This window comes from Podarcis raffonei, chromosome 1 (assembly GCF_027172205.1).
Source record: "Podarcis raffonei isolate rPodRaf1 chromosome 1, rPodRaf1.pri, whole genome shotgun sequence".
Taxonomy (NCBI): Eukaryota; Metazoa; Chordata; class Lepidosauria; order Squamata; family Lacertidae; genus Podarcis; species Podarcis raffonei.
The window spans coordinates 102,336,692-102,357,430 of NC_070602.1; the positions used below are offsets into that span (position 1 = coordinate 102,336,692).

The 20,739-nt window shown below is 42.2% G+C and overlaps 1 protein-coding gene across 8 annotated transcripts in view; it reads left to right on the top strand.

Annotated features, from left to right (window-relative positions):
* The window catches only part of LYPD6B (LY6/PLAUR domain containing 6B), a 58,877-nt gene extending 52,440 nt beyond the window's left edge, over positions 1–6,437 (top strand). For all 8 annotated transcript variants that reach the window (XM_053406386.1, XM_053406402.1, XM_053406375.1 and 5 more), the window contains 3 exons: positions 802–900; positions 1,823–1,953; positions 4,507–6,437. In XM_053406386.1, the coding sequence (XP_053262361.1) occupies positions 802–900; positions 1,823–1,953; positions 4,507–4,671 (395 nt within the window). In that variant the 3' untranslated portion in view covers positions 4,672–6,437. The remainder of the gene's footprint in view (positions 1–801; positions 901–1,822; positions 1,954–4,506) is intronic.
* Positions 6,438–20,739: the final 14,302 nt, after the last annotated feature.

Genomic DNA, 20,739 nt, shown 5'->3' on the forward strand with positions numbered 1-20,739 from the left:
GCACCCCGCCGCGGGGATTCGAACCGCCGACCATGCGATCGGCAAGTCCTAGGCGCTGAGGTTTTACCCACAGCGCCACCCATGTCCCATTGTCTCTGGTAGTTTTTAATTTTTTACTTGAACCCTTGATTAAAGCACACCTGCATGTTCCTCTTTTTATTACTTTTGCTACATCTTTCTCATACTGTTGTTTAGGACACATCCTGCTGAGATTTTGCATCTGTAATTGAACATAGCGGTTTTCCATGTGTTGCCTTGCTCTTTGGGTGTCGTATCACAAGAAACCAGGGGCTGGATGGGCTCCTCGTTTAAAGTCTGTCTGCGCCACTGTATTGTAGTTAGTGCTGATCTGTTTTATTTAACCTGGTACAGTGGGTACCCCACAATGGGCTATGCTGCCACCGAGGGCTTTTGAGATGAAGAATAAAATCAAGAAAGCATCCAAAAGACAAAATCCATTTTGTGTATCTTGGTTGGGTGTGAGAGACAGGATACAAATGATTAATGGTTGCATACAGAGAAAACTGAGCAAAACTCCACTGATGCAATGGGGCTTCCCTAGCTCCTCCCCTCATGGCAGCCCCCTGCACACACCTGAAACCCACTCTTAAATCAATAGGCCCATAGTGAGTATACTTAGGATTGTGATGCAATTCAACAAGGCTCATTGCTGTTCGGTTCCCCTCTCTCCGGAACCTAACTGGGGAAGAACTGAATTTGGGGTTATGACATTTGGACATTTGGGATTCTGAAACGATTTACTTCTTTTCATTTCTTTATTTTTATTTTTTAATTTCAAAGCTACTCCATTTCCAAGCAGCTTCAAGTGTTTTACATGTGACAATGTGGTTGACAATTACAACTGTAACAGATGGGCTGAAGACAAATGGTGCCCTCAGAGTAAGTACATGGGGAACAGTAAGGTATTTAATGCTATTTGTTCTGGGTTTTCCATCTGACCACACCATATTTTAGATATCGAAGTAGCTAAGAAGGTATTTAACACTATTGGCTTTAGAGTACGCTGCTATACTTGCCATGCTTCTTATTTGTCATAGAGCCAATCACATGTATATCTGACTTTGGTGTCCTTCATATCTTATCAGTAACTTCATTTTATGTTGTTGCTGTAAGGCTCTTTCCCATAGGGCTGTTTCCATTCCCAGCTTGTCATCCACTGGACAGAAAGCACCCACAAGACCGAACCCACCAATAGGATGCAAGACTTTAACATGTCACAAATCAGCAGTTCCTCTGTAATATATGAAGGGCACCTTTGGAACATGTTATTGGAAAACAAAATGGTGACTTGGTAGTGGAAAGGTGGTGGTCACTCCTTTAGTTTTTGTCTAGGTAACACCCACACCCCCAATCTCTATGTGTGCTGCAGATTGCATTTAGATGCAAGCAGTGCTGTCTTGCCTTTTGTGTGGGAAAATGTGCTGGTCAAAGGAATGGGTGCAGGGTGGGTTGTGCTAGTACCCTGGCCACCTCCTCCAGTACCTTGGGAAAACCTGCACCCAGTGGAATGCAGGAGCGTATGTTAATATGTAGGGATTTCCCATCTAAGGAAGAACAGGACCAGAAAGTGTATGCCCCAATTTCAGAGCCAATAGAACAAACTTTTAAAATATTCTGAAGCAAGGAGAGATGTGTCTGTGGTCAAACCAGGTGATGCAGGGCAGTGGGGGCAGAAAAAGAATGCCTTACTTATGAAAAACTCCAGACATCTTGAGTTCTGGTCAGAAAGTCCAGTCTCTGATTTGAATCTCACTGCATCAACTCTATTACTGATTTTCTCATCTTCCTTTTGGTTGCTTAGACACAGAGTACTGCTTGACAGTCCATCACTTCACCAGTCATGGAAGGAGCACCTCTGTCACTAAAAAATGTGCTACCAGAGAAGAGTGCCGTTTTGTTGGATGTCGCCACCACAGGGAAACTAGTCACACTGTGAGCATTGCCTTTTTGTGTACAGGAAAGTACTTTAGAACATGGTGCCCTCTCTGTCCTCCACACCCAAGGCATAAATTAGGCAATCATTACACTCAGAAGACAACAGTAATCCCCATCCCAAGTATAGTTGTGGCCTGCATTGGTGATGATGGTGATGATGTACAGTGGTACCTCTGGATGCAAATGGGATCTGTTCTGGAACCCCGTTTGCATCCTGAAGTGAATGCAACCCTCGTCTGCACATGCGTGGGTCACGATTCGCCGCTTCCGCGCATGCGCGTGATGTCATTTTGAGCATCTGCGCATGTGCGAGCAGCAAAACCCAGAAGTAACACACTCCGTTACTTCCGGGTCGCTGCGGAGCACAACCCAAAAGGCTTAACCTGAAGCAACTGCAACCCAAGGTATGACTGTATTAAGTTTCTATACCGCCCTTCGTCCAAGGATCATAGGGCAGTTTACAACACAAAAACACACAACATAGTAACAAACAAAAAGAGTACCCCCCCCCAGTTTAAAAGGCCATAGTGTATATTATTAAATTTATTTTAGTCACTCACCAGGAGCAGCTTATTATGCACATATTAGTGTTCCAGAAGAAGCTGATTACATTGCACAGAACATACAGTGGTGCCCCGCAAGACGAACGCCTCGCAAGACGGAAAACCCGCTAGACGAAAGGGTTTTCCGTTTTGGAGGCGCTTCCCAAAACGAATTTCCCTATGGGGTTGCTTCGCAAGACGAAAAAATCTTGCGAGTCCCCGCGGTTTTTTTCCGCTCCCCCCCTTTTCCTAAGCCGCTAAGCCACTTATCAGCTGTTCCGCTGATAAGCCGCTTAACAGCTGATTGCGAAAAGCCGCTAGACCGCTGTAGCGCTAATCCGCTAAGCTGTCAATGGGCTTGCTTCGTAAGACGAAAAAACCGCTAGATGAAGAGAATCGCGGAACGGATTCTTTTCGTCTTGCAAGGCACCACTGTACAAATAATTTTTGCTTGGTTCGCATTTGTTTATGTAGGTTGCAGAACATCAGTCAACTTTACCTAGAATTTTGATTTTTTAATTTATTTTTAAAGGACACAATCCTGTCCTAGAGGCTGGAAAAAGCAAGGTTTCCTTGGCCCTTGTGTTCTTGCTGACAGCCGAGGTCCCAGACTGTCAGACATCTGTGATCAGGCTGCTAAGGGAATATCTTGTATGTGGGTTAATACATTTTGACCTAGATATTGCAAGCATGTAGTAGACAAAATGATGGGTGTTTATATGTAGCTGAATCACTGACTGAGGTCTTCACTGTTGGGAATTGGTGTGGCCTATTGACAGAAGTGCCATGCTTGGACATTGGCCGAAGTACCAGCTCAGTTACAGAACTCACTGGGTGCTTTTGGCATCTCATTCAGGCTGAATCTCAGTCTCACAACCATAAAATGGGGACAATGGGCATTATTCTCACAGAGCTGATGTAGAGGAGAAAAACCATGATAATTATGTAACAGGGGGAAGCCAGAACATTCCACAATGCTGGCCACAGATGAAGGATGTTTCCTTTGCACTCACATGGTTTACCATTCTGTTGCTGGCAATGGGAATCTGCAAGTGTACATTCTTCTAGGTTGCACATCGCATGTCAAGAGCATTACATAAATTATTAACCTTCCGTTTAAAAGTACACATTTAGCAGGGATTCAACCCTTTATTATGCATTTAACAGTTACATAAAAATGTCAAGTTTCCGTTAATTAATTATGGTAAAGAAACTGCTGCCATATGAGGCTGTGACATTTAGGTTGCTTCCACTGTAATTAGCTATTTTCTCAGGAATTACTGTTGTTCGTTCACTCATTTTCTTACAGAGGATCCAGACAATGCCATTGCCAAATTGTTATATCCCAGGAGTCCCCGTCCCTCCCCGCCGGGCTCGATTTTTGGCATTTGTTTTCTATTTCTTGCTGCACGACACAAATGCAATGTAGACAGGCAAAGCATTGCTGGGGATTGCAACTTTTACTTCTGTAGAAACATTGCGGTTGCTGTTTCTCCGCTTTCAGTTCAGTTGATGGATAATAATGAACTGCCATTTAGCTCCTGTTCTGTTCAAGAGCAGTGGGTTCCTTTCTGCCTCCTTGACACAGAGGTACAGTACATTTGGATAACATAGTGCCATATTACTGCTCTGTGGAACTTCCTTTCCAGTTAAGTGTAAGGAATTTGGTGTGGAAGCAACTTTAATTGTTATCAAATGAATGATTTAAAAAACTTTTAATTTTAAATATGTGCCTTCCAATAAATCAGGAAACAGATCGCTTGCTTATTTGTAATGCAGGTACTTGCGAAACAAAACACCAACCCACAGATGCCAGGTACCACCATAAAAGAGGCATCCCTCTACCATAGTGTATTGATGGGATGCCTTTTCTTAAGTTGAGCCTATTATAGCAAAACAAAAAATGCTCCTTCAGAATGTTTATTTTTCTTCACTTGCAACTTTTTGCAGATTTAATTCATTGATTAATTAAATTAAAAAATCATATGTTGTCTTTTAAAACTTACAGGAATGCACCTCTTGCTGTGAAGGGATGATCTGCAATGTAGACATACCAACAAATCATACTAATGCGGTATTTGCAGTTGTCCATGCTCGGAGGACGTCGGGCAGCAGCCGACAGGCTGCTAGTATCCTGTTGCTGGTTTCAATCACCACCATTTTTGTTTTGTGACATGACTCTTTCTGTCAAGCAGACTTAATTTGTCACTTGGAGCTATATGAAGACCGTCTCTCAGATGGTGGCCAGTGCTACTTTTCTAGAAAAAGAGGTGCCAGAACTCACCTTGAATGCCTCCCTCGTCCTCTTAGAAGGGCAATGGCACCCACATGAGATGGTAACAAAAGAAGAATCCTCTGACATCTACTAAACAAAGAAAAAATATAGAATGGTGCTGTGTTCTGTTGTTTTTGAAGAGTGCTGCTTTTACGGTGAAGACACCAGCAGATGCTTGTTCAAAGTATTAAAAAGACCAAACACGATGACCAAATGTTGTATTGACTTGGCTAGTTACTGGAATTCTAGTAAGTGGAAGAGTTTCTGGTTGATAGGAGAATTTGTACATTTTGCATATTATCTTAATAAGGAATTGTTCTTTTTTTTCTCTGATACGGAGGTTAAGCATTGAACCCTCATGTCTATTTCCCTCCCTAATATCACTTTTAAGAATAAATAGTCAATTTGATGAAGATGAGTCTTTAAAACGGATGGAACAGTGTGGCATCTGCTAAAACATCCTATTTATTGGGACATCAAGCCATACCACAGCAATAAAATGTGAATTACACGGTTTTTCTCTTGCTACATCAGTTCTTCAATAATAAACTATAGAAAATTCATGGAGGAATCTATGTAATTACAGATAGGTATCAGTGCTCAATACAAACGTCTCTGCGTGAGGCTGGAAAAGACTCTTGTCCGAAATCTCAGAGAGCAGTTGCTGATCAGTGTAGACAGTTACTGAGCTAGATGGACCAAGGTCTGACTCAGTTTACTAGGTTTCTTCTTGCAACTATGGTTTGGAAATTCAGATATCATAGTCAGCACAAACCTTGGTTTTGCAAGCCTATTTCTAATTATAGTTTGCTAACTAATTACAACCCATGGCATCTCTAATTTTCTTTCGTGGATCAGTGTCTTTCACCACGATGCCTGAATTATAAAGTGGGGTGTTTTTTGGGTGGGGACAGGTGCCTGAGTCTAAGGCAGTGTGTGGAAATTCTGGACCCCTTCACAGCCCAGAAAAAAGCACCTAAAGCCTTTAGTTTAGATCCTGCCACTAGTTCAGCACAATAGTCAAGAAGAAGACAAAGGGGAAACTCTAGTGTATGCGTGGAAACAGTTTGCATGTGGCCAATGAACCCACACTAGATGGAGGCCACCAGTATCCATTAGCATTACAAACAGCGTATGAATTACTTGGAAACCTATACAGCTCGTGAGAAAGCGTTTAATACACCTGAAATTTTGTAGCTTAGCAAAACCTGTTGTGCTCTTCCCCCTACCCCCAATTGTTTTCAATGTGTGTAACTTGTCTGGATCTTGTTCATCGTGACCTTACAGAAAATAATTAGCAATATTATACAGTGGAAACCAAACAAAACCCCGAGGTCCTGTAGGTCATTCCTCATCAGTGCACAATAGTTTCCTCTTGTAAAATTTGCCTTCATGGTTCCTCCCCCTCCTCCTTTTGGAGGGGGGCGGCTTTATTCAGTCACCCTGTGGATTTTGAATGTGTTCTTAGCAGCCATCCAATATCTATAGGCAGATGAAATGTTGCAGTTAGGAATCCAGCCTTCAAATCCCTGCTCAGCTACTGACTTGCAGGCAGGTCAGTTTGTGGGAACATCCTTTCCCTACATAACAAATACATCCTACCTCACAGGGTTGTTGTGAGGATGAGAAAAATAAAGACATGATTTGGTCCTTCTTGGAATGAATTCTTTTACACGTGGAGATCTTTGCATGAGCAAGGGGATTCTTCCCTCCCATGTACCAAAAACTGCACAGATGTGCAGGTCTGCATGTATACCTTGCTGTTCTCAGTGAGGGGCTGGTTCACACCCAACACCCCCAGGCATTAAATGTATTGTACATATGGTGACAAAATACTGCAACTTGGAAGGATCATGTCTAGATAAAACAGTTGCCTAGGAAACGTAATATTATTTTTTTACTATTATAGTCTTTTTACAGAGAGTAACATCTGCAGTTTAAACTGCAGAACTCTCCTTAATTATTGCTCTGTTTTACCATGCTCATGGGTGTCTTAAATCATTCTGCTTTTGAACCAAGGTTTTGCATGCTCGGGCTCTAATTTTATTTAACTAAATTTGAATTGCGTGAAAGTAAAAAGATCAGCCTCTTCTGAATTATGCGTCACTCAAACCTGAATTCTTCCATGAGCATTGCTCATTAGTTGGGTTTTTTTTTGGGGGGGGGGTTCCTGATTTTTGTGACATTTGTTTGCAAAAAAATATGTCCTTCGTTTTTAAAAATTGTTTCTTGTTGTTACTTGTAGACAAGGTAATGGTTTGATTTTGTTTACGCTGTAAAGAAAAGGTCGCTGCCCAATATGGGTGATGGCTAGTCTTTTGGAGAGAAGCCAAGATCATCTGGGAACAGGATTAACGTGTGGTGCTATTTTATTAAAAGCCTTTTTGGTTACTATGCATGCGTGTGTGAGGCACACAAAGGGCTGAAATTTGAAATTTTGCAAGTTGTAAATGGCCTCACAAAGCAATAGCTAGATGGCATTTAATTGGTTCTTTAATTAAGAGCATTGTACTATGTCACTTTTTGGGGGGGACGTGGGTTGCGCTGTGGGTTAAACCACAGAGCCTAGGACTTGCCGATCAGAAGGTCGGTGGTTTGAACCACCGCGACGGGGTGAGCTCCCGTTGCTCGGTCCCTGCTCCTGCCAACCTAGCAGTTGAAAAGCACCTCAAAGTGCAAGTAGATAAATAGGTACCGCTCTAGCGGGAAGGTAAACGGCGTTTCCGTGCGCTGCTCTGGTTCGCCAGAAGCGGCTTAGTCATTCTGGCCACATGACCCGGAACCCGTATGCCGGCTCCCTCGGCCAATAAAGCGAGATGAGCGCCGCAACCCCAGAGTCGGTCACGACTGGACCTATTGGTCAGGAGTCCCTTTACCTTTACCTTTACTATGTCACTTTGGAAGAAATAATGGGTAAAATTGCATTTAGGATACTTCGGTTAATGAGTGAAAATTCACAAATTCTAGAGTGTGAACTGTCTAGAGTTTGCGACACAAATGAGGATAAACCTTATACTGAGCTTCCATTCAAACAAGAAATACCCTATGTTTAGTAGGAGCAGATATTCAGATCAAATGCACACCACAGCTAGAAACAAACTATGAGCACAAAGCTCAGTGGCCAAGCATGCACTCTGCATGTAAAAGGTTCTAGTTCAATCCTCAGCATTTAGAGCTGCGATGGGAAACGGTGGCTCTCTAGATTTTGTTGGACTCCAGCTCCCATCATCCCTTACCATTGGCAGTGCTGGTTGGATCTGATGGGACTTGCAGCCCAACAACATCTGGGAAGCCAAAGGTTTCCCACCCAGGATCTCAGATTGCAATGTTGCTTTGATACCACTGCATCGTGAGCAGAAATTGCTGGGCAGAATGAATGATTGGGAAGGCAGGTTCTTATATGAGAGGCGCAGCAAAGTGAGAGACTGGAATGCAGCAAATACAGATTCCTGCACTAACTCATCGTATTTTATTTTGGGTATCATAGCTCTATAAATTGTGACTCCACTGCTGGACACGTTTTGCACAGGTTCTCGATTCATATAGTGACTGAAATTGAAGACTGTTGCCTAGGGAGAAGAGATGACGAAGGTGTTTGTGAGAAATGTTGGCTACAACTTGAGGCAGCCTTCGTTCTTTCTTTGCGCCAGGCACATTCACATACAAGTTTTAAGACCAATTTATGGGAGGTAGAGGAAGATGTCCTGATTTGCATGTGCATGTAAATGCAGCTTCAGTTAAATTAAGACTCCAGAAAGCTAGTTTTGAGTGGGGAAACTGCACTGGTGGAGCCGTTTCCTCATGCAAATAGTCTTCATTGGGGAGGGGGTGTGGAACTCAAGGAAGGAAAAACAGACTGCATCTAGGAAAAGTCTCTGTGTGTAGCACATCTGTTTTGGCATCATTAATTCTTGTCCATTGGTGTTCCATAAATCATCATCATCAAACCTTTTATTGGCATCACATACAAACATCCAAAACAAAGTGTTCCATAAATAATTGCACAGCCACGCATACACAAGCACTCCATATTGCCCTGGTATTTGATTTTCTGTATCGTTGGCCACCTTGCCAACAAAGGTACATATAGTTAAAGCTATGGTTTTCCCAGTAGTGATGTATGGAAGTGAGAGCTGGACCATCAAGAAGGCTGATCGCCGAAGAATTGATGCTTTTGAATTGTGGTGCTGGAGGAGACTCTTGAGAGTCCCATGGACTGCAAGAAGATCAAACCTATCCATTCTGAAGGAAATCAGCCCTGAGTGCTCACTGGAAGGACAGATCCTGAAGCTGAGGCTCCTTATGAGAAGAGAAGACTCCCTGGAAGACCCTGAAGTTGGGGAAGATTGAGGACACAAGGAGAAGGGGACGACAGAAGACGAGATGGTTGGACAGTGTTCTCAAAGCTACCAACATGAGTTTGACCAAACTGCAGGAGGCAGTGGAAGACAGGAGTGCCTAGCGTGCTCTGGTCCATGGGGTCACAAAGAGTCGGACACGACTAAACGACTAAACAACAACAACATCGTTGGCCAAGAAAGAAGCTCAAGAAACACGAGGGCACCCATGTATTTTATATGCATGCTCTTTGAGAAAGCACACACTCACTGTGCCTCTCTTTATGCTTCTCCAGCACCTTTGAAAGGATTAGGGTGTTTTTTTTAAGACGTGCAGCTTCCATCCCCACCTGTGCCACTCCTCCTCGTCGCCCCATGTTGCGAGGAGCAGCATAATTGAACCCTTAAGGAGATTAAGAAGACAAAGATTTGGATGATATTCATTGGGGTCGGGGAGTGAGCTTTACTACCCTGAAGCCAGATAAGTGTGATGAGATTGATATAACAGATTAGTAAAGGCATTGTGTAGGACGCCACCTCCTTTTTTGTGGCTAAATGCAGCACTTAAAGGTGAAAAGGGAGCTTAATGAAGGGGAAAGATTTGGGGGATATAATTAAATACAGGAGAGACATTTGCCAAAAATGTAAGCCACAAATATTTCCAACAATTTAAAAAGAAGAGCGCACCAAAGATCTGAACTTTTTTGGGAGGTGGGGGAATGTGTGTTTTTTTAAAAAAAGAAATTGCTTCCATAAGCCTTTGTGTATAACTGTAAATCTACCAGTGGTGGCAGGTAACAGTTTTCAAGATTTGAAGTAAAACATGCACATACAAAAATAGTGCAGATATGTATGAAGAGGCAACCTTTTATCCCAAGCTGTGGGAGGCTACTTTGATAATTTGTTCTAGAGCACAGAAGGTATATCCCTAGCCTGGGGACCAAACTTGGGTTTAAATTTGGCCTGTAAAGCTGTTTTCCACAAACCACGCCCATAAGCCCAACGTCTGACATCTTACATGACTTCCGGTGAGCAGCAGGTACAGACACAGCCACCAATGTATCATTGGGAACCTTAAACTGCATTCCCACTGGTGTATTGGCAAGGGAAAACAGACTTGGGCTTTACTTCCATCAGCTGGAAGAGCAGAAATCTGCCTGCTGGATTGGCTGCAAGAGTTCTGGGGAACTCGCACAGCCAGTGCCTGCAAAAAGATGCCTTTGACTCTACTGGCCATCAGCTGATGGACAGTTGAGCCAAAGCCTTCTTAGAATCACAGAATTCTAGAGTTGGAAGGGAACACAAGGGTCATTAGTCGAACCCTCTGCAATTCAGGAATCTCTTGCCCAACATGGGGCTTGAACCCATAACCCTCAGATGAAGAGTCTGTTGCACTACCAGCTGAGCTATCCCCATACCTTCTAGGTCTGTTATGCAGGGCTTGCATAATGCTTTGCACAGGTTTTTGGTTTGTCTGAAATTGTATATTTTTCTCCCACAGTGGTAATTTTTCTTCAATGACAATATTTACTTTTTAGCCATAAAAGTTGTTACTTGACAAAACCTTAAAAAAACCCATGACAACTATTTTTTTAACACAGTTTTTAACCCTCCCCCAAATTATTTCCCAAAAAAAGAAGAAGAAAAAGGATTTCTCTCTTCTGTTTATGACCCAGCAATGATGGTAATAATAAGATGATGGTTTGACTAGAAGTTAGTCCATTTGCCCCTGATGGACTATGGTATGCTGTCTGCTAACCCTTATATTAAGGTATGCTCTATTTCCCACATTGAATAGCTTGTTTGCTTCAAACTTAAGTATCAGCAGGAAGTGATTTTGTGTGTGTGAAAAACTCCCAGTTTAAACCAGCAAGTGAAAGTTTTTTGGGAAGCTCCTCAGTGTTGTGAGTGTTGGGATATATTTGTGCAAAGGATATAACCGGTGTCATTTCAGGATGTGGTTTAAAAGGTCGCAGCGCAGTGTTCCTTTGTTTTTCATTGCACAGCTCTTTTTTGTTCTTATCGCTGGTATTTCAGATCACCACCCTGTAGTTTTGTTCCACCATAAACAGAAGAGAGAAGATGGTAATGCAGTTCTAAAGTGACAACATAACTGTAGCCTTCAGTGTGAGTGAAAAGAAGCAGTATTGAATTATATGTAGTATTGAATTCCCAACTAGTGTGGGGTAGCAGTTAACAGTGTCAGGCTAGGACTGGGAGACTCAGGATCAAATCCCTGAGAACTTCCAAACCATGGACATAGTCCTTCAAGGGAGTACATCTTCTGGTCTAAGACTCAGTCTGGAGCATTCAATTTTCCTCCTCATACTACCTCTGCATAGATGGAACATCTTGCCTATTAATAGCAGAGGTAAGATTAATAGGATTTGTTGAATCATAGCTCAGATAACATCCATACTTAGCTTTCCCTTAAGAATCCTGGGAATCGTAATTTGTTGAGGGTACTGGGAACTGTAGCACTGTGAGGTGTAAACGACATTCCCCAAGATTCTTTGGGGAAAGCCATGACTGGACTGCATGGTGAGGATGAGACTTCCATCTCTTAGCCACTGAGCTATGTAAAAGCCAGAGAGAACAATCACATGTTTTGCTTTGTGATTCATTCATAGCACATCTGCAGCTGTGGAACATGCCCAGAAGCTGAAGACTGTCTATAGCAAAGGTTAAGGAGATAGGATGGTGCAATGTAAACAAACCTGGACAGTTGAAAGACATCGATAGGCAGTATCTCCACGACAAGGAGTAAGCTATTAGCTTTTACAAGTGCTCGGGCTTTGCAAATGTTTTCACTGAAGGTTTGATCTTGAGGTTTGCTATCAGCTGGAGGCTGCTTCAAAGGTCATTGGAGATGACTTCATGTGGTGTGGGAGTTCTCGGAATGGAAATTTATGGGCTTGGCATAAAGTGTTAATGCACATCTGAGACTGAACACGGACATGATTTACGGAATGCGAAACACATTCCTGGCTCTTTTTGACATCTGAATTTGACGGCTAGGAAGATATAACAGGGACAGGACTTAAAAGGGATGTGAGGTTTTTAAAAATCATATGGAAGAATCACAGAATTTGAGAGTGTGAAGTTACTTCATGTTTTATAAAAGGTGACCAAGAAAAACCTGTTCTATTTTCTGGTGTACTTAAGAGGTAAAAAAAACAACATCAGCTCTCATACACCAGATTTAAAGCTGCCACCCAGCAGCCTTAAGACAAGGCCATTGCATGATCTATGGGATCACACTTTTATTTGTTTAAAGAACGAACAGGGACGGGGTGCCCAGCTGTGCTCCACTGTCATCTTACACTCAGTAATACATACCTGCAACTGCTATTGATGTCCAGTCTCTGAAACAGTATAGTTGTCACTCAAGTCAGGTACCTTGGCATGAGCAGATTGTAGTGCACTAAATCAGGAGTTACTAACCACTGGCTCCTCGATTCCCATCATTCCTGAACATTGGCTGGGTCTGATGGGAGTTGAGTCCAAAAAATACCTGGAAGGCTACAAGTTCCTCAACCCTGTCTTACGAGATTTGTAGCCACTCCCTCAAAGTTCTGAAGATCCCGGAGAGAGAGAATGAATGTATACAAAGACCTGAAGGGCAATCCCTCTTTGCCAGTGCCCCCAGATACAGAAAAGCACAGAAGGAGCAAAGGAACACATGCCATTAGTCCACCTGGCTCAGTGCTCTCGCTACAGTGACAGGTGGTGGCTTTCTAGGTGTCAGCTGCACCTGCTGAACAGCAGCCTAAAGGGGGAGAAGCTGGACTGACTCCACCTGCAGCTAATCAGCTTTCAAGGAGACAGAGGAGAAGGCACTGATGAGAACCAGCTGGCTTCAGCCTTTTTAAGCAGGGCTTCCAGCAGCAATCAGGTAGTAATGCTTGTAGTTCCTGGCTTTACCTTGCTGCTTCCTGCTCAGCTTGACCCTTGAACTCCTGATCATCAGATTTCTGGACCATCTGACCATGCGGATGGCTGTTTGCCCAACTCTAGGATTGGTTCTGACTTCGGAAGCTGACTCTGCCTCCAGGCAAGTACACCTCAGAGACTCTTCTGGTTAGCCGGCCTCCCACTCCACTGAGCTCTGCACGCTGTTGCTCAGCAAGGAGACTACAACACCAGGGTTTCAGATGGGAGGTTTCTCAGCCCTATCTTGAGAGGCCAAGGTATCTTGCAAAGCATGTGCTGTAACACTGAGTAGCATCTCTGCCGTGGAAATACTGGGTAGTCAGCTTCTTCTATCATGACACCAGGAGGCCTCAATGATCTGCTTATGAATTGGGGCCTACTCACTAGGAAGCAAGGAAATGGTCAGCCAAGGCAGAGGAATGGGGAGGTCAAGGAGAGGATTTCAATGTCTCAGGTAACAGAGAGAGAATGTGTGTACCAGGAGCCCTGGAGGAGAAGGAGCAAGTTAGAAATAATTCCCATCCACCTGTGTGTGGCAAAAACACCCCATGCATTATTGTACATTGCTCTTTGTGCTAGTAAGTATTAAAGCATTAATGCTAGTATCGTGTACCCTTTAAATCAGGCTTGTTAATGAATCTGCTTGTTCTACCGATTTCTGGGATCATATACACATACAGTGGTACCTCAGGTTAAGTACTTAATTCGTTCTGGAGGTCTGTTCTTAACCTGAAACTGTTCTTAACCTGAAGCACCACTTTAGCTAATGGGGCCTCCTGCTGCCGCTGCTGCGCGATATCTGTTCTCATCCTGAAGCAAAGTTCTTAACCCAAGGTAATATTTCTGGGTTAGCGGAGTCTGTAACCTGAAGCATATGTAACCCGAGGTACCACTGTACTGATTTTAATTCCAGGAGCACCTCTACATTGGTATATTTTTTGCTTTGCATCAGATTTGAAAAAGCCCTTATTGTTTGAATGTATAGTAATAATATGAGACTTCTGAAGTAATCCAGTTGGATTTGTTGGGTTATCGCTGCAATGAAAACCATCCATGCATGTGAAAATAGAGGACAAAACCAATACTGCTTTACATAAAGGGTGTATTAATTCTTTATCAGCCTGCTTCCTCCCTCCAGGCATCTGTAGGCGTTATTTCTTTTGGCCTCAATGGAAATTATTTCAATGTCGGCATGTGAGATGCCATTTCCCGTACTATAAAATTTCCAAAAAGAATTATGCATGAGGCTGCGTTAGTGGCATCAGGCTAAGTGTCACTGTAGTTTCAATGAGTTCATCATTATCCTCATCAATCGCTTTAGTCTCTTCCACTAAAATGTTTTATTCAGGCTATTTTTACACTATGTTAAATTAAGTGCCAGAAAATATAATAGCCTTTTCTCAAAAGCTTGCCCCATGCCCTTTGATTCTCAGATTGGACACTGCGATATAGATAATTAGAGATCCCTTTGTGCATTTCAGAGGCATTTTAAATTCAGAAGGAAGTCCAGCTATAAAGCCACAGGAAATCTTCCGATTAATGTGTGCAGAGGAAAAGAGAGAAGCTATGGCACTATTAACAACGACGAAAAGGCAACAATGCACTTCACCACTGAGATATATATATATTCCTTACGAACAGTGCCTCCTAATGCCAGATGAAGCCTGACATCCATCCTCTACAGAGGGCAAATATTATTAGCACTGTTTATGGATATAATCAATGAAAAAAGCATTCATCAATTTGAAATGTTGCTGCAGTGCATTGCCATATCATCTCTCCCTTATTCCCAGACAAAATATGCTTGTGCCCTTCTGCCTTGTAAGAAAAGGACAGTGTGAAAAGGAGGTGTAAAACTTTGGATGCAGTCCAAAATGTTTCCATTTCCGAAATTGATTAGAAAGAAATACATTTTAAAAAATGGGGGGGGGGGGGCTATTGACAAGTAACCTTAGCTTACAAAAACAGACACCAAAGGCTAAATCCAAAGGAGTCCATTCCATGTACAGATTCAGTTTCTGTTTCAGGAACAAGAGGCTTCCATGGAGAGATCTCCATGTTCTGAACTCCTCTTTCAAAAAGAGAAGCAAGCACTTGATGTTTGTTGGACCCAGCCATTGGATCCAACCCCTTGATTTCATGGTTTTAATTTTTAGGTTGTTTTATTCATATAGCGTGATCAGTGTGGACACATGCAAGTGAGCCCCCTGCATGACTTAAAGATGTGTGCATAAACACAGGATGGGGAAGAACAACTTTCCTTTCCAGCTGCTGACCTCCATGCAGAATGCTTCTCACAAAGGTCCCCTGTTTGTGTGTGTTTAGTAGAAAAGACTTCAGGAAGAATGGAGGCCTTTAGAAGTCCCAGTGCATGTACAAGCACATTGTATGAAGCCTGGCCTCTGATTTCACAACGTTCAGGGCCCTGCAGGCAGAGTGAGGCAGTCACCTGAGGCAGCAGATTGATGGTGTGGAGGCAGTGATGGCAGCCTCCAGCCTTTTGTCTTGGCCCCCACTGGCCATTCCCCTCAGTTAGAGGACAGAGCTGGGTCCATCCATGCCCCCTGAAGTAGCCTGTGAGTGAGCATGCTATTCCATTAGCAGTGTTGAACTGGATTTGATTACCAGCTAGATGGCTCCTCCTGAATAAGGAATGTGAGGAGAACCACCATCTTGCCCTTTGTTTCAGGAAGCAAAATAAGTGGAAGGGTCATTATCCAGCCATAGAGCAACTTATTGGTATGCAGAAGGTCCTTGCTTCCATCCCTGGCATCTCTAGGTAGGATCGGATATCCTGGAGGGATGGGGCCAGTCAGTGTTGGCAGTACTGAGTTGGATGGGCCAATGGTCTAAGTCATTGTAATATGGTTTCCTATTTTTGTCTTGTGAATGTTGAGCTTGTAATTTTGCCTTCTGGTCTTTAGTGATGGTAATGAAAATGTTTTAAGAGTTTGGTTTTTTAAAAATATCCCTATTGGTAGTAATTTTGATACAGATAAACAATGCACATACATTTGCAGTGTATTTATTTTAAATAAATAAACACTGCCAAGCTCGGCATTGTGGAATATTGTTTTATAACTCTGTGTGGCTTTAAAGCTCCAGAATGCCTGCTGACGTCTCATAAATAGGAAGCTTGCCCCGTCTAACTCGATCATAAACCAGTAATGGAAGTGGTGATAATTTCCAAAGATGTCTATGAAGCAGAACAAGAGGTCATTCCTAGACTCTTGAAAGCAGAAAGTTTATCATAATTAGTTTTGGCTATGCCATACACAGCTACTGTAATTTGGCAAAAGAAGGAATATTTTTGCACTTGGTTAATGAGTTCACATTGGCAGAAGCTCAAGTTCATAAAAATATTTCTCATCCAAAATGTATTCTACTAATGAGCATTTGTCTCCTGGGATGGTTTCTATTGTGTGGAAAAAATGGTCCATGAAACTCTGTCAGCAGCCAGCATCAACTGAACCTCTCCTTGTGCCGGTAATAAAGCATGAGTAACCCACTTTGTCTGTGAACTTAAAAAGGAACTAAGTTTTGAAACAAAGTTAGCACTCAGATTCTCAACAGTCCTTGACCTTCAATAATTCAGAGTGATGGTCATTTTCATTGAATGCATTGGAAACCATGCCATGGGGGCAACATTCAGTGAAGTCTGAAGATGCAGCTGTTGTTGTTGTTTAGTGTTTAGTCATGTCCGACTCTTCATGACCCCATGGACCAGAGCACACCAGGCACTTCTGTCTTCCACTGCCTCCTGCAGTTTAGTCAAACTCATGCTGGTAGCTTCGAGAACACTATCCAACCATCTCGTCCTCTGTCGTCCCCTTCTCCTTGTGCCCTCCATCTTTCCCAACATCAGGGTCTTTTCCAGGGAGTCTTCTCTTCTCACGTGCCAAAGTACTGGAGTCTCAGCTTCAGGATCTGTCCTTCCAGTGAGCACTCAGGGCTGATTTCCTTCAGAATGGAGAGTTTTAAAATGTCAGGTGGAAAAGAAAGAATGGACAACTGGTAAAGGGGAATGGAATGGAGTATTCTGGATTAGAACTTAGCTAGCTGGTGGGAAAGGAGCACTCCTTTAGGATGTGATGATACACTGCAAGAAAAATGTCCCATGTGTAATATGCAGAGCTTCAACCTGAAAGCTTTGATTTTATTGATGAGCGGCTTTGAAATACTTGTTCTGCAGGAGTTACTTTAATTGGGATAAAACATTTGGATTTTTATTCTCCAAAGCTGTCTAGAGAACAAAATTAATCACCAATGCATTCCTGAAGAAGCGCCTCACTAAGTTTAGAACATAAATTGCATGCTGCAGATTTTGCACATCTTTCATTATTTCCGTGGCAGTCTTTCTGCACTTTGCCTTCTCTACTTGGCCATTTCTTGCAAGTCAGAATCGAACTCAAATTCTTCCTGTTTCCCACACAAGCTGCCAATGGAGAGTGCTGATTGATTGGCCCTTGTGGCAATCACACACACACACACACACACACACACACACACACACACTCCTTGCAACATTGTAAGAGAAAGAAAGATTGCCTTTAAAACAAAAAGTTCTGAGGTGAAAACATAGCTGGATCAACAAGTCCAGCAAGAAAAGCAAACACACACATTAGATTCAGAGCCTGGCACATGTGTCATTAGAGAAAAAAGATGGAAGAAAGCAGAATTCTGCAGGTATGTAGATTGTACACACCCATAGCCACTTTGAGATATTTTACCCTCTAATTATTTTAACACCACAGGAAAACCACCGTATTCCACAAGGCCTTAAGAATGATATATCAAAAAGTTGCTGCTTCTGCAATAGTAATTTTAAAAACAGGGTGGCGTTTTCTTTTTTTTAAAAAAAAATAATATTTATTACTTTTAAAAAATATTTATTACTTTTAAAACTTACAAGAAAAAAGACAAGAAAAAAGACAAGAAAGAAAAAGAAAAGAGAGAAAAAACAACAATACAATACAATATATAAACAATGCAAAACGCAACCTTAGGAAGGCAGGGTGGCGTTTTCAATTCTAAGATGAAACTTTACCTGAAGTGGAGGATTGTGTTAGATTTTGCCTCTGGCTGTTGAAAGAAAATGTCCATTGCTTTCTGGATCTTAAAGAGGAAGGCACATGGAGGCTCTGTTTATGACTTGGCTAGAAAGAAAAAATGTAATACACGTAACTTGATTTGGCTTTGATAGATACATTTATGGGGCCACCACAGTGCATCCTGGCTATAATTGACACAATCAAAACCCGGTAATAAATTGCGACACCCGCTGTGTTCATAGCTAGTTGTTGCATTGTCTTATTGGCCCGTATGCAGTCCCACATGACTGCAGCCAATATGATACTTTCCCCACATGACTTCAGCCAATAGGGTTGCTTTGTTTGTGGGATATTAGCATTTATTAATGGGGATATGGTCTTACATAGATTGTTAAAGAAATAAGTACCAACATCTATAAACATACCCCTTAATTGGTAATATATTTTCCACACTTCATTGTACACCAGTATTTATAACTTTCCTTCCTTCCTCTGCTTCACCATGTCCCCACTATCTGGAAAAGACACAAACCATCTTTCAGCACTGCCTAGCTGTAGGAGGCCCAGGTCTGGATTTCAGTAAGGTCATCCATTTTTGTCTTTTACAGGACAAATGATTTCATCAGGCACAGAGTAGGAGCCAGTTTTCCGTCTTTGCTATCTGACACATCTACAGACTTCTTCATATTAGGGCTAAAGATGGCCAAGTAGTGAAGGCAAAGTGCAAAAATACTGCCATGGAAATAATGAAAGGCATGCCAAATCTTCAGCAGGCGATTTATGCTCTGAATAGAATGAAGCTCTTCTTCAGGAATGCATTGGTAATGAATTTTGTTCTCCAGACAGCCTTGGAGAGTAAAAAATCCTAATGCTTTATCCAAATTAAAGCAACTCTACCAGAACAAGCTTTTCAATGCCACTCATCAATAAAAGCAAAGCGTTCAGGTTGAAAGTATGTGCATTACACAGGAGACATTTTTCTTACTGTGGATCTTCACATCCTAACGGGAGCATTCCTTTTTGGGTGGCAATCAGCCAACTAGCCAGGAGTGCCAATAGTACAGGAGTGTTCAGTATTAGTACTCTCTCCTCATGTTGTTGCATCATATGTTCTCAAAACACAGTGGGTCCCTCTGGACTGCTGTGTGTTTTCTTTTGCTGCCATTGCAATGTTAGTGGTGGACCACATGGTTCCAATTTATTAGTGGTTCTGAGATGCTTCTCCGTTGTCATGGCCTTATTGTCATCTACAGGGGTGCTCTTTGCACCATGGAGCAACAGAACCAAGGCTAAACATATTTGTGGTATGGAAAAAGACATGATTTCAGCAGGAAGTTACTGGGAGAGAACCAGAAATGAAGCAGTATGTCTGCGCTGAAACTTTTGCAGATGCAAACAAGTATGCATTGAAAGTGGGACTGCCTATAAACCCTGCAGTGCCATGGGGGAGCACAAATGGTCATGAATCCACAATAAAAAGGGTCTCTGGAGGGGGCTCTTGTCCCCATCCTCCTATTGCAAGACATGCTTTGCTGTTCATTGCTTTGCTAGCATTTCACAGCCTCACTTATGCTGAAAAGCGCATTAGCTATAAAACTGAAAAAGATGCTGTTTGGCTGATGGAAAAGTAAGTACCTGAAAAATAGGCATCCAGCGTGATTCTTCTGGGCCAGAGAAACGTGACTGAATAAAATAAATAATTCTAAGTCATGTGAAAGTCTTTAAAAATAAAATTGTCAGCAGCAGATGGTTAGAGACTTCCATGTGGCTCACGACTCACTGATTTCAAGCCAGCATCTTGTCCCCTGGCTCTTCCGGCTTATGCAGCCCCATAGAGTGATGGGCCAGATGAAATAGATTATCTTGACTGAGCTTGAGATAAAACTAACATGTGCCTTTTGGCAATGGGGTTGCGAATAAACATTTTTAATTGCTGAGTTGAAAGCAAACTTTCCATTGTGCCCATCATAAAATGCTCTATTCTGAGAGCCACTTCAGACTTGACAACACTTCAGCACAAAAGCACTTCTGTGTAGGGATTGAACAAATTTAGACATGACTTGCCATCCTATTTTTGTTTGTTTGTTGCTTGTTTTTTATTTTTTTTAAAATACTGCTGTGAACAATGAAAATCACCAAGAGGTTTTTATGGAAATCAACAGAAGCCACACAATAACCTTCATTAAAGTTTCCTGAGTAACCATCTGTAAAACGGTTACCCTGCAATGATGATATTGTAGATGCTGTGAAGTCTTGATTGCCCGTAGTTTCCCAATGCCATGTACCTCCTTGTCCTGATCCATTTGGGTTCTTACAGACGCCCTGGAACTGTGCGCACACACAACTCATCAATAAAAGCTAAAATCCCACCTGTCAGTGGTTTGGCATGTGGCAGCCAATAGGTGGAATTCTTTGAACTCTTTAAAAAGGGGCATTGAATAATAATAATAATAAATAATAATAATAATAATAATAATAATAATAATAATAATAATAATAATAATAATTTATTATTTGTACCCCGCCCATCTGGCTGGGCTTTCCCAGCCACTCTGGGCGGCTTCCAAAAAAATATTAAAATCCTCTAATACATCAAACATTAAAAGCTTCCCTAAATAGGGCTGCCTTCAGATGTCTTCTAAAAG